Genomic DNA, 13,923 nt, shown 5'->3' on the forward strand with positions numbered 1-13,923 from the left:
TGCTTATCTGCATGTGCAGGAGAAGGGGGCGTCGTTGCAGGAAAGAATGAGACCTAAAGAGGAAACAGAGAACAAGCGTGTCCATCTCTAAGAAGCATCTCTAGCGGAAAGGGGTGGATGACAGGGTGATGGAGTTAAGAGGTCCTGGGTGTGCAAGAGGAAGAAGACTCATAGGTGCGGGAGCTGCACGTGCCCAGGGGACTGCGTGTGGGTATGTGCACATGCATACGTGAGCACGAGGCTGTGACAAGTGACAGCAGACATGAGTGTGTGTGCGCCTGTGTGGAACGCCTCCGGGGGTGCGAGTGAGCGTGCCTGCCCCGGGGGCAGCTGTGGGCTGCCTGCAGGTGTCGGCGATGCCTGAGGATGTTTTCACCCAGAAATCTCAGTCTGGGAGGACTGGATGACACTGGCTAGGGTCTGGGTGACCGCAGCCCCGGGAGTGTTGGCCATGTCGCCCCCCGCCTGGCAGCTCCTGTGGGAATGAGTGAGTCACCCAGGCATGGCTGGTCCTCACTCTGCCTTGCCTCTTAGTCTCGCCCAGTGGGGAAGACAGCTGGGAGGGGGAGAGATTACCCGAGGGCTGTATTTTTACATCATCATTATGCAACTGCTTGCAGTGTCCATGGGCTCATTCTAAAGGCCCAACGCCCCAGGTCTCTGGGCCTGTATGCCTCCATCTCCTTTTATGTCCAAGGTGCAGCTTAGGTTGGTGGTTTTGGCTGACGAACACTGCGGAAGTCTACTCCTAACCAGGTTCCAGGACCACCCTATTTACAATGCCAACCATCCCCCCCCGCCCCGGCCACCCAGTCCCAGTCCTTTCCCACCTCCCCCTTTTTGGCTTTAATTTTCTCCACAGCACTTATCACCATCTGCTATACTATATATTTTACTTATTTATTGCCTATCTTTCCCTTAATAGCAAATGCCTATGTCATTTGCCACATTCCAGGCATTGTTCTGAGCTCCATTTAATCCTCCAACAACCGTACATGGTAGTGAATGTTATTCTTGCCATTTTGTAAATGGAAGGCAGAGAGGTTAAGTAGCTTGCCCAGGATCACCGCAACGGTAAATGGTGGAGCTACGCCTGGGTCCAGGATGCCTGCTCTTAACTAGGGCAAAATACTGTCCTGTAAGGGTGGGAAATTTTCTCAGGTTGCTTCATTGTTGAAACTCCAGTGCTTACAGAGTGCCCAACACATGGAAGTGGTCAGTGAATACTGAGTAAATGGATGAAGAAATGAGTGAATGAACGTTGCCATGGAGGATGGAATAGAGAGGTAGTTGCCTTCAAAGAGCTCACGGTCCCATGGAGGAAACAGACAAAAAGTTATTTCAGTATCATATGAAGACGGCGTCACGGGTGCCTAGAAGGGCATATAACTTGCCTGGCCCCTGGCAGGCGGGCTTTCCAGAGGAAGGACACAGATAGGGACAGGCACAGTGACATCGCCCAACTCCTCCAAACTCCTCCCTGGGGACAGACATAGCTTAGTTCTTCCTGCCTCAGTCCACAGGGTGCCAGAAGATCATAATGGCTCAATGGCGACAAGGAAGGCAGAATGGGGTAGCGGCCAGGAGCCTGGGCTCTGGAAGGAAACTGCCTGGAGGGACTCCTCACTCTACTGAACACTGGATGAACCCGGACAGACCCTCCAACCTCCCTGGACCTTGGTCCTTTCTTCTATGAGACGGTGATAGCAAATAATACCAACTTCCTAGGGTAGCAGAGAGGATTGCATGAGATATAGGTTGTGATATTATGATTTATCAGAAATATATAAGTCGTCATTCAGAGGACCAAAATATATATCTCTCATATATATTTGGTCTTCAGCCACAGTTCCTAACTCACAGCTCCCAAAGTCTTTGGAATTTCCTGAGCTACTAGAGCAGTGGGATCATATTTGGTCTCTTGTCCTTAGTTCCTGAAAATGCTTCAGGGAAGGTGACTTTTGGATCCCACCCAAGGGTGGGGGCTGGTTGCCAGGAGAACCAACCATGTGATTAGAGCACTGGAACTCTCCAGTCCCAGACCCGACCTCCAGGGAGAGGGGCTGGGGGTTGAATCATTCGCCAATGGCCAATGATTTAATCCACGATGTTTATGTAATAAAGCCTCCAGAAACATCCCAAAGGACGGGACCTGGAGAGCTTCCGGGTGAGCGCATGGAGAGGAGGGGAGAGTGGTGCTGGGAGAGGGTACGGGGGCTCCGCGCCCCTTGCCTTGCCCTACGCATCTCTTCCAACTGGATGGTCATCTATATCCTTTAATAGCCTTTTAAAATAAACTGGTAATCTAGTGACTAAAATGTTTCTCTGAGTTTTGTGAGCCTTTCTAGCACATTAATTGAACCTGAGGAGAGGGTTGTGGGAACCTCTGACATATAGCCAGTCGGTCAGAACTGCAGGTAACAACCTGGGCTTGCAACTGGCGTCTGAAGTAGAGGGCAGACTTGTGGGATTGAGCCCTTTACCTGTGGAATCTGATGCTATCTCCTGGGAGACAGTGTCAGAAATGAGCTGAATTCTCAGATAACCTGCTGGTGCTACTGCACCTTTGCATACATGTGAAAGCATCTAGCACAGTGCCCGGCACAAGGTAGGCAATGTGCCAGGTCCAGCGGAGATGACCAATAATCCTCTTTGATTCTATTCTGGTTGTTGGCTTTTGGGAGGAATGGGAGAGAAGGTTGGAATTAAACAAATCACGCTTATTACTGTAGCCTCTCTGCGGTGGTTCATCCCATTTTCCAGAAGCAGCTCAAAGCAGGGCAGGGACCTTGTCTGTCATACTCACCACTACTATATCCCTAGCACCTAGTACAGCACCTGACACATAGTACATGCTCAATAAGCATTTGTTGAATGAATGCTTGTGTGATTACATTTATTTTCCTTGTGAGGATAAATGTTCATACTGTTGCTGTTTCCATTTGCAAATAAAGGACTGCAGGACCAGCGGGTTACATGCCTTGTCCATAAACACACCGCCTGTGTGCAGAACAGCCAGACTCCAAGACCAGACCCCATGCTCTTTCCTCCACACCATGCTACTCTCTGGATTCCTATACACGGTGTCCTATTTTCTGTGGATTTTTTTCTAGCCACTGGGGCCATCCCTGGTTGTAGAATCATCTCTGAATTCTATGACTCATATCTGAATCACAGAACTGTTTAATAGCTGAAAGGGACTTGCGCTGTCACCTCGACCTCCCACCCACTGTGGAAATTTCCTCTCCAGTGTCTATCCAGACAATACTTGAATACCTCCAGTGATGGAACACTCATTTTCTCCTGCATTATCAAGTTCAATGACTGGACTATTTTTAGAGTCAGAAAGAAAGTTCTGCATCCCGTGGGCCAACAGGCCTCTTTTAAATTTCTCTGTATTGGATTTATGCCCTCTTCATAAGACACACACAGAATGAATATGCCATCCCCTTCACAAGACAGCCTTTCAGATGTCTGCAGACAGCTCTTACGTCCCTTTGGAGAAGTCTAGTCCTCAAGCTAGCTGTTTTGGGTCCCACAACGACACTGGTGCAATGGCATCCATCCTAGCCCATCTCAACAGGCCGTCCTAAGTGTTCTGAGCAATGGCACCCCCTACTGGATAAGGTGAGAATTATACTGAAGGGCTCAATGCTCAGTGGGAGGCTGGAGGAACTTCATCCATAGCTGGGGCAACTGCTCATGGGGTGAAAAAACAACCACTTATTTTAAAGAGTCATGGCTTTAGAGTCACACCGAGCTGTTTTCCATGTCTGTCTTAAAGAGCGTCACTGAAGACTCGACACTCTAAGGTTCCTTGCCAATCATGAGGTTTCTGACAAGCTACAGGTTTGAGAGTTCAAAATTAGAATTCAGAATTGGTTATTTCTTAACAAAAAGGTTTGGAAAGGGAGATGTGAGAATATGTGTAATGTTACAGGATTATGGTGATTTTTCTTTTTCTCTTGTCTTTATTTTCTAATGTTTCTACAATGGATATTTGTTATAAGGAGGAAAAAAAACAATAAAAACTTTTATAAAAGGAAAAAACACAAAAAAGTTTCCCCCACCTTCCTTCATTCATTCCTCCCAAGGCTGTTAATCATGACTTGGGTATTTGGTCTACAACTGGACGTGCTGCTTCTCCATGGGCAGGAGTGCCTTGGTAATGTTTCTGTGACGAGAGCAATGGCCCGTGGTTCAAGAGTGGTCAACCAGACTCAAGCATCACAATCTGACATTCACAGCCAGGCTTCTCCTCCTCCTGACATTCACAGCCAGGGATTTTCTCCACTTCGTCCACCCCACTCTTGGCTCATGCCACGGTCAGGCTGTGTTTCCTAATCTTACCTTTCGAAATCTGCCCAGCACACCACAGGCCAGTGGTCATGTCCTGATCAAGCCTGGACTCCCCAGCTCTTCACCCTTCTCTCCACCCTCCCCGCACACCCTCAGCTGCCTCTTCTTCCCTCCAGATGAGTCTACAGCAGCTCCAAATGATAACAGGTCAGAAAGACATCAGGGATTAGAAAAACAAATCCTCATTGAAACGAAGACCTACAGACCAGCTGAGTCACTCCTCTAAAGCAAATTCACAGCCACCCAGGCTTTCCTCCAGCCCCAGTGCCATCCGGAGCTCTCTTCCTCCATTTGCAGCTCTGGGGGACCTGGTGCTGGGAAGACTCACCCGGCAGCCTCTCGCTGCAGCACATGTCCAGGGCCCCTCCCTCGGAGTCATCAGCAGTGTGGTTCTCTCTCTCTCTCACTCCTGCAGCAGAATGCAAAATGTGAGATGAGGCTGTTGAGCTGGGATCAAGACAAAACCCTGAGCAAAGAGAAAAAGCCTTTCTTTCTTGCACTGTGTCCCTTGGAATAACCCTGCCCCATTGGGGGACCGGAGGAAAAGACCAACCTACAGAGGGGTCAAGCTGCAGAGGCAGAAGCAGAATTTTACAGGTGTCTTCCAGGTGGAATAACCACCAGCAACATCTAAAACCACCATCAGCACCATCATCTCTGCCACAGAAGGAAGGAGGGCTTACTACGTTCAAAGCACTTTACAAACTTTATCACACTGAATCTTCATCAGGGCCCCATGAATTAGGGATCATTCCACTGGCTCAGAGAAGTCAAGTAACCTGCCTCAGGTCACACAGCTCATTAGGGTAGAGCTGGGTACGAAATTACAGTCTAGGACTCCAGGCTCACACTTTCACTGCTGTGCCATTCTGCCTCCTAGTTCCTGTGGGTTTGAACCATGGGTGAGCAAGAGGGATCTGGGTAACATACAGTGTGTGTCCAGCTCCCCACATCTGCACATTCCCTGTGCTTCAGGCAGTAAAAAGTGGTATGCAAAACTCTGCTCTGGAAATAGCTAGAAAAAGTAGCTGTATATGTATATGCATTTTCTAAATGTTCTATTTCTTTTTGAACTCAGAAAACCCTCTTTCTAGCTCATCAGGGCACCTTCCAGGACTATGCTGGGGACTAGTTTTTCTCCTTTACCCAGTAAGCTGGGAAAAAGGTTGCTGGAGATTAGTCAGACCCCAGACAGTGTCTACACTTTGACATATCCTGAGGGTAGCTGCGTTGCTCTCAGGGCTTCCCCTGCTTTGGGAATAGCCTGCCGTGCAGGTGTGGGCTCCAGTGGCTCTGCCTGCCCTTCGTGTCTGACCCCTGGCACTAGCTGACTGATCCGGGGCTGGACAAACCCACTAGGCTGGGCCAATCAGATCCTCTCCTCTGCACTTTTAAAATGCATTCTGGGGGCTGAATCACGGTAGCCACAGTGTCCTGGAGAGAAGGTCCAAACACATCTGCTGCCGTGGGTCTTGGAGCTACTTCATTCCGGCCCATCTTGAGTCTTGATTGGGCAAAATTTCTGTTAAGGCAAAGATGCCCCAGTATCCTTCCAATAAATTCCAACATTTTAGCTCAAACCAACAGCATCTGATTTCTGAAATTGGCAACCAGAAGAAACTTTAATACAGCCTTGCTAGCATAATACTTCCAAGAAGTTCAGGAGGTCAGCTGCCTCTCCACGCACGAGTCCTGCAATCCTGCCTCTCGGACTGGTCCTGAGGCTGATTCCAGGCCTGGCTGCAGATCGGAATCAATGAAGGGCAGACAGGCCGGGTTAAGGATGGTGACCATTTTCATTCTGACATCTTCTGCTCTCAATTGGCAATTGTTTTATTTTTTCCTCACTCCAATTGGCAGGGTCTCTGAGAATCCCAAATCCCAGGGCCCTGCTCTCCTATGGAGAGAGGGCTGCTATCTTCAAGGCCCTTTAATTGTCTCCTGAGTCTCTCCACTTTTCTCCCTCTTCACTACCTACATCTTGGCCCAGGGCAGCATCTCTTGCCTAGATTACTGTGGCAGTCTTTTAACTGGTCTCACTCAGCCTGGCCTCCAAAACATTCTCCATATGGCTCCAATACATATGGCTTCAGAGGTTGTGCACTTTACAACCTGTACATCTGGATGGGGCAGGCCTGAGCTAGAACTTTTTCACAACTCAACGTTTATCATATAACTTTCCTTAAAAAAATACTTGAATGGCACCCTATTACACTTGGAACAAAGGCAATGGCAACCTTTGACATGGTTTATCAGATCTTGAATGGTCTAACCCTTGTTCATCCCTCCAACTTTATTGCATGCCCCTTTCCCCTTTAACCTCTGCACTCTAGCTACACTGGGACAGGCTCTTTCCTTCATGATGCCTTTGCACGTGTTTTTCTCCCTGCCTGGAGAGCCCCCCACCCGCTCCAGGAGCTCTACTTCCCAGTACTTTTGTTTTTTTTAAACGTCTTTATTGAAGTATAATTGCTTTACAATGGTGTGTTAGTTTCTGCTTTATAACAAAGTGAATCAGCTATACATATACATCTATCCCCAAATCTCCTCTCTCTTGCGTCTCCCTCCCACCCTCCCTATCCCACCCCTCTAGGTGGTCACAAAACACCCAGCTGATCTCCCTGTGCTATGCGGCTGCTTCCCACTAGCTATTTTCTTCCCAGTAGTTTTTACTCACAGCACTTGACAGAGTTTGAAATTTCATTTTAACTCAGGCCATTATTTGACTAACATTAGATTATAAGCGACACGAGGCAGGGACCACCATTTGTTTCATTTACCATTGTATCTTGAAAGCCTCGAATAGTGCCTGGTTCACAGCAGGTGTTCAATAAATAAACAAACACTTGTTGAATAACTGAATGTTGCCCTGACCTTCTTGGAAAAATATCAGGAACCTCAAACACGGCCATCATCTGAGCTGCCTTTGTGAAGGCAGTTTTTTTTGTTTTTTTGTGGTACGCGGGCCTCTCACTGCTGTGGCCTCTCCCGTCGTGGAGCACAGGCTCCGGACGCACAGGCTCAGCGGCCATGACTCACGGGCCCAGCTGCTCCGCGGCATGTGGGATCTTCCCGGACAGGGGCACGAACCCGTGTCCCCTGCATCGGCAGGCGGACTCTTGACCACTGCGCCACCAGGGAAGCCCTGAAGGCAGTCTTTGTGAAGTCACCTGGAACCTTCCTCCACAGCTACTGTCCACAGCAGGCCCAGAATCACACATCGGGAAGGCCTCTCATTTAGCAGAGGAGGAAACGGAGGCACAGAACCGAGGTCTGACTTGTCCCAGGTGATATATCGAGTGGGTGGCCATGTGGATTGGGATGGAGAACACCTACCCCCACCTCCCGAGATCTGAAGCTTTTTCTTTATTTATCTTGAAGAGCGCCCCAGCTGGAGGGCAGCCCCAAAGGCCTGGCCCCTAGCTCAGTGCAAAAAGGTAACTGAGGTATCCAGATACCTCTGGAGGGGGACCCATGTGTGACTCACAGCTGCTTTCACACCTTAAGCCTCCCAGGCCCCAAGCCGTGTTCAGAATAGCTCAGCGCTGCATGTGTGCAGCGGACTCTATAAATAAGCTTCCTAGAAAATGACTAATTTCATAATCAGGAAAGCAGAAAGAGTAGCACCTCTCGTCTGTAGAGGAAAATGGAGCTAGAGCCTGCTCTCGGCCCTGCAGTTGAAGGACTCCAGGCAACCTCGCCAAAACCTGCATGTCTAGGCTGTTCAGGGGAGGGTTTTAATTAGATTTCCAAAGAGAAGAGCTCGTCCATTCAGGCTGAATGGAGAAGCCCAGTCTCTGGGAACTGCCCTCCTTCCTCCCTGCCAAGAGCAGAAATAGCTGCTTGCAGTAGATTACTGCAGGCTCCTTCTCTCCTCTTCTCCACTTCTACCAGCCGGGCAACAGGAGCAGAAAACTGGCCTGTGACAACAGGCAGCAACTTGCTGCGCTGGCCCCTCACTGCTGCTCTTAGAACCAGAGAACCCCAGACATAAAGGGACTTGGAGATCACCCTGCCTGTCCTTCCCTCACCGATGGAGAATATCTGGGAGGGAGGAGAAATTTTCCAAAGCCATTGCCCCGTTCAACAAGCGTTTACTGAGCACCTCCTGTGAGTAAGGCACCAGGGCTATCCTAGGAACACAGTGGTGAACAAGCCAGGCCCTTCCCCCCCGAAGCTCCCAGTCTTCCAAGGGAGACACACAGGCAAACATGATCGTTCCCACACCTGCTTTAATAGGCTGCATGCACGTGATACCTTGGGGAGCTCAGCTTGGCTCGTGGTGAGGGGGCGGAGGGTGGATGTCTTCTGCAAGGGAAGATAGGACCTGGTTCTTAAAGGATGTTTCTAGGTGGATGAGAGGGTCACAAAGGAAAGAACTTCCTTCATAGTGCAAACAGCAAGAGCAAGAGCTGAGCATCTCGGAGGCCTGAGATGTACGGAATATTTGGCATTAACTGGAAGCAGGTTGGTCAGTGGGATGGGGAAGTGATGGAGGCCGGGCACCAGCAGAGGCACCTGAGCAGGAATCCTGTCCTCTTCCAGTTGACCATGGGGCTTCCTCTGAACCAAGATGTGCCACAGGCTCCCCCACCCCTGAGCTGAGGAGGTCTGTCATAGAAGGGCGATCAGTGGCATGTGTTCGAGGAATAAACATTAGGCCCAGCTGGTGGCATCTGATCTGCTCCCAATCTACTCCTTTTTTGAAACTGGGGTGAAATTCACATAACCTAAAATTCACCATTTTAACCATTTTAAAACATACAATACATTCACAACGCCGTGCAACCACCACCATTATCATCACCCCGAAATGAAACCCTGTACCCATTAAGAAGTCACTCCCATTCTCCCCTCCCTCAGCTTCTGGCAACCACTAATCTGCTTCCTGTCTCTCATAGATTTGCCTATTCTGCATATTTCATATAAATGGAATCATACAAAAGGAGCCTTTTGGGTCTGGCTCCGTTCACTTAGCATAACATTTTCTAGGTTCATCCCAGTTGTAGCACGTATCAGTACTTAATTCTTTTTAATGGCTGGAAAATATTCTACTCCATGGGTGAACTATATTTCATCCATTCATCAGCTGATGGACACCTGGGTTGTTCCCACCTTTTGGCTACTGTGAGTAGTACTGCTATGAACCAAACTTCTCTTTTAAACTCTGCTCCCAACATGCTTACGACTTTGGGCAGTCCTCTCTCACCCTGGGCCCCTGAGGCCTCATCTATAAAGTCAGGTGGTAAGATCCTCCTTGAAGCTTGAACGTCGTCACCGTCATTTGTCCATTCGTGTGTGAAGGTAATGTGTACCTGGCTGGGTACTGGAGACCTGGCCTGGACCAGCCCACCTACCTTCCTGCAGCTCATGGCTGGTGGGGGAGACAGGACAGCTAACGCTGTGGCCTGGGAGAAGCGTGCTAACAGAGGCCTGTCGGGGACGGGCTGGGAGCACCTCACCTCTGCCTGGGCGGTGGAATGGTGGATGGGTGGGTGCTGTCAGGAGGCATGGAGTGGATGCCAGCTTTGCCCAGGTCGTATGCAGAGAAATAGCTGACAGGTTTGGGGAGGGGGGCAGAGGAGCTTGCGCCCTCTTCCCAGGTGGGTGAGGGGTGAGGAGGAACTGGGATGCTGAAGCCAGATTCCTGGGTGGGAGGCTGAGCCCCCAGGAACCTCCTGACCCAACCCCAGGCAGACATGCCCTCTACCTTGGGCTTCATGCTCCTGGGGCTCCCGGGGCCCTCTAGACACCCCGAACTGTCAACTCAGAGCCTCTGCCACCCTCCTGAAGCTCCGATCCCAACAGACATCGCTATTCTCTGAATTCAAACCTGTCCACTCCCACTTCCAGGCCTTTGTTTGTGCTGTTACCTCAGCCTGATGTTTCCTTTCCTCCTCCTGCCAAATCTTACTCATTTGCAGCGTTACCTCTTCCATGAAGCACCCCCTGATCTCCCGGGAAGAATCACGCTCTCCCATCCCTGGGCCACGCCCCCGCACCCCTGGCTCACACTCCTCTCTGCCTCTGACTTTGTTCTGCTGCTTAGTTAGCTGTCTGTGCACCTGTCTCCCGCACCAGGCAGCCAGTGACGTAGGAGCATCCCCACCCCCTCAGCCACCCCCTGCATCCCAGGTGTTCAGGGCCTGAGCCTGTTGATGTACATGTTAAAGGTCAAATGGAGGGCAGTGGCAGGGTCTCAGGGTTAATGGTTTTGGGGTTCTGGGAGGGCAGAATCTAGCCAGGAGCTTCCCAACCTCGAGAAGATGGCCAGACCATGGCCGGAAAGAGACCCATAATGCCATCCAGATTTTCATCAGCACGTTCCGTGCAGAGGGGCAGAGGACATTCTGGCTTCATGGAAAACCAGCTGACCACCTCACGCAAATGAGTCACGTGTCCCAAAGCAGGCAGGTGGAGAGGCCTCGCCCGTCCTCCCTGGGGCGGCGGCAGGGAAGCACACACACGCTTGCTCACTGCGCTCACTCATCATCATCCCTACGGTGTCTGGATGGGGAAAGGCACCATCGGGGCCAGGGCAGGAAGCCTTCTCAGCACAAAGCACATGGGAGATGTGAATGGAGGAGAGAGGCCGGCTTTAGAACATCCAAATAGGGAAACTGAGGCAAGAGAGGTTAAGTGACTTGCCTCAGGTCACACAAGGTGTGAACAATTGTTTTCAGGTAGTTAAACCAGATTCCCTTTTGGGAGTTACCTCTCTCTTCCCCAGGTGCTCTGCTTGTCCCTTGCTACAGGGAGGGTCCAAGACCAGAGGTCACTCTGTGTCACAGCCCAAAGCCTTCTAACACGCAGCCTTCCTGCCTAAGTTACTCAGTCAGTTTCTGTTGCTGGCAACCACAGAGCTCAGACTGATGCATGCCGCAAACTAGTGGAACAAACAGGCTCCGAGCCCAGGACTCCCAATGCTTAGTTCACTGCTATTTCCATCCTGCCAAGCTGCCTACCCTCCCTGCCCAGCTGTCCACTGTCCAGCCATCTGTCCCCACGTCTGAGCAGACTGCAAACTCGGAGTGTTCTGGATCCCAAACACAGGGTCTGAGTGTTCTCCGCTTGGGATGTACCCAGATGAATGATGACTTCTCCAACTTGCTCTGTTGGTGGGAGACTGGGGCGTGGGCCTGGCAGGCACCCCAGGGAAGGGAAGATGGAAGGGTGCTGGAGAGGCCCAGCTTGCAAAGGGGTGGGGGTGGTTCGGCAACAGAGTTTTCCATCTTTCTTGTGAGTCCGATTCAGGGACTGGAACATTCATGTGTTCAGCTAGTGTTTACCAAACACCTACTACGTGCAGGCCACGGGGTGAGGCCCTGGGGATACAATGAAGTACACGCTCTCACGGCACAGTGGGGCAGTGCAGGTAAGCAAAAGGCAATGGAACACAGGTGGCCCGTTTGATGGGAGAAAGGCAGGGTGCTGTGGGGATGCTGGCGAGGCCCCCAGTGAGGCAGAGGAGTCAGGGAAGATTCCCAGGAAGGGATCTCTGATGAGACATGAAGGAGGAGTGGCGGTCAGAAGCTGTGGAGTGAGAGAGGAGCAGCTGGGGTGCGCCAGGCAGAAGGAGGGCCCATGAATGGGCCTGGAGTTGAGAGGAAGCAGGGCACACTCAAGGAATGGAAAGAAATTCAGTCTGACAAGGGCATGTGGGAAGGGAGTACGGACAGGGAGATTTACCGAGGTGCTCACTTGTGATGTTATTTCTTCGTGTCTTCTTCCTCCCTACCCTTTTTCCCAGAGACATAAGGCAGACCTTAATTCTCACGACAGCCCTAGAAGGAACATACTATCATTACCTGTAGTTTCTAGATGAGAAAATAGAGATCCAGAGAAGTGCAGTGACCTGCCCAAGGCCACAACGCTAGTAATGACAGATCTGCTTCTCGCCGCCCATATTCCTCAGCTCTCTTCTCTTCTGGCTTTCAGCCTTCGTTGTTAACAACACTCTGAAAATAGGAAGAGAGTGAACACGAACGTAACAGCAGACTACAGCAGTTGCGTTATAGATGTTCTTTGAAAAATCCTCACCATAGGTCTTTGGGGCATCATCCCATTTTACAGATGAAGAAACTGAGGCTCGGGGGTGAAGTGACTGTGCTAGACTCTCACAGTGGGTGAGTCAGTGAAGGAGCCTGAGGGAGACTCCAGTCCCCAGGGCTCTGAAGGAGCTCACTGCTGCGGGGCCATTACCTTGTGTGTCCTCTCCAGGAACAGAACAACAGGAAGTGCTGCCCTGGACCCCGACCTCAGGTTTCCCCACCTGAAGCAGCGGCCCCGGAAGCCCTCCTTGGGAGACTGGCTGGAGTGGAGAGTGTGCATGATGGTGGCAGCTGTGCTCCGTTACTGGAGGAACAAATGTGCTCCATGGCCAAGGACCCAGCAGCCCTGGGCTCTAGTCCTAGGCCACTGTAGGACCTTGATCCAGTCATTTCCTCTAATCTGAGTGTCAGTAGCCACAAATGAAAATCAAAGGAATTGAATTTAATGACTTTTAAGGGCTTTTCCTTAAGGTCAAGTTTCAATTCTGGGGCTATCAAGGTTTGATGAGGCGGAGGTGGTGGAGTGGCAGGGAAGCCGCAGAGGGTGCTCCCAGCACCAGGGAAACAAGCCCTTGGTCCATGCAGCCTGGCGCAGAGGCTGCCCAACCTTCAAGTGGGGAAGGTGTTCCCACCCCAGCCAGTTACTCGTGGAGGCCCAGCTGTGTGGATCAGTATGTACTGAGGACAGTCCTATCCGTATGGTGGACAGGAGCCCAGAGATGATCAATCAAACAGCGGGATTTCAGAGCTCAAAGGTCATCTGGTTTAACCATCTGCTCTGCAAGATTCTGAAAACATCCCCCTTCTGCTCCCTCTTTCTACACTCCCCATACTCCAGGTATACAGTTTAATTTACAAGGAGGAAACAATTACAAATGTGAAGGCGTGATCACACCTCTCAGGAGGGGGCTGTTCTGGAATTTCCATTCTGTTAGATGCTTGCTCCTACTTATGATACCTTGGAATGCACCTTTCCCTTCAGGGAAAAGCCCCCTTTTCCCTTCTCTTCTTGGAAAACTCTTTAAGACCCTTTCAAGACCCTGTTCAAATGTGACCCCTTCAGCAGAACCCTCCCTTAGGAAGAACTGGGTACCTGCCTTCTGTTCTCACACTCTATTCGGTGACCATCTATTGTTTTAAAAACTTATTTTATTTTTTCATTTTATTTTTGGCCATGCCATGTGGCATGCGGGATCTTAGTTCCCCGACCCGGGATCGAACCTGTGCCCCCTGCCATGGAAGTGCAGAGTCTTAACCACTGGACTGCCAGGGAAGTCCCTCGGTGATTATCGTTGATGCCTGTATCCCCACCTCACATGGAGCTACCGGAACACAAACCTGTGGATTATAATCACGGCAGCCTCCTTTTACTGAGTGCTTACTGAGTGCTGGATGCCTTGCCAAGTGCTGTACATGTATTACATCACTCATCCTTCACCAAAACCCTATGAACTGAAACACCGTTAGCCCCCTCCTACACATGTGGAGATAAGGACTTGGAGAGACTGAGTCA

General features: G+C 50.6%; 1 protein-coding gene across 3 annotated transcripts in view; it reads right to left on the minus strand.

Annotated features, from left to right (window-relative positions):
- The window catches only part of PTPN5 (protein tyrosine phosphatase non-receptor type 5), a 54,890-nt gene that overhangs the window by 28,064 nt on the left and 12,903 nt on the right, over nt 1-13,923 (minus strand). Inside the window, exons 2-3 of one of the 3 annotated variants that reach the window (XM_073808680.1) lie at nt 12,168-12,317; nt 4,688-4,768 (exon numbers count right to left, since the gene is read on the minus strand). The exons of 1 other annotated variant lie outside the window; for it this stretch is intronic. In XM_073808680.1, the coding sequence (XP_073664781.1) occupies nt 4,688-4,712 (25 nt within the window). In that variant the 5' untranslated portion in view covers nt 4,713-4,768; nt 12,168-12,317. The remainder of the gene's footprint in view (nt 1-4,687; nt 4,769-12,167; nt 12,318-13,923) is intronic. One more of the 3 variants, XM_033861664.2, reaches the window with a different exon arrangement.

Source organism: Tursiops truncatus, chromosome 8 (genome assembly GCF_011762595.2).
Source record: "Tursiops truncatus isolate mTurTru1 chromosome 8, mTurTru1.mat.Y, whole genome shotgun sequence".
In the NCBI taxonomy this organism is placed as follows: domain Eukaryota; kingdom Metazoa; phylum Chordata; class Mammalia; order Artiodactyla; family Delphinidae; genus Tursiops; species Tursiops truncatus.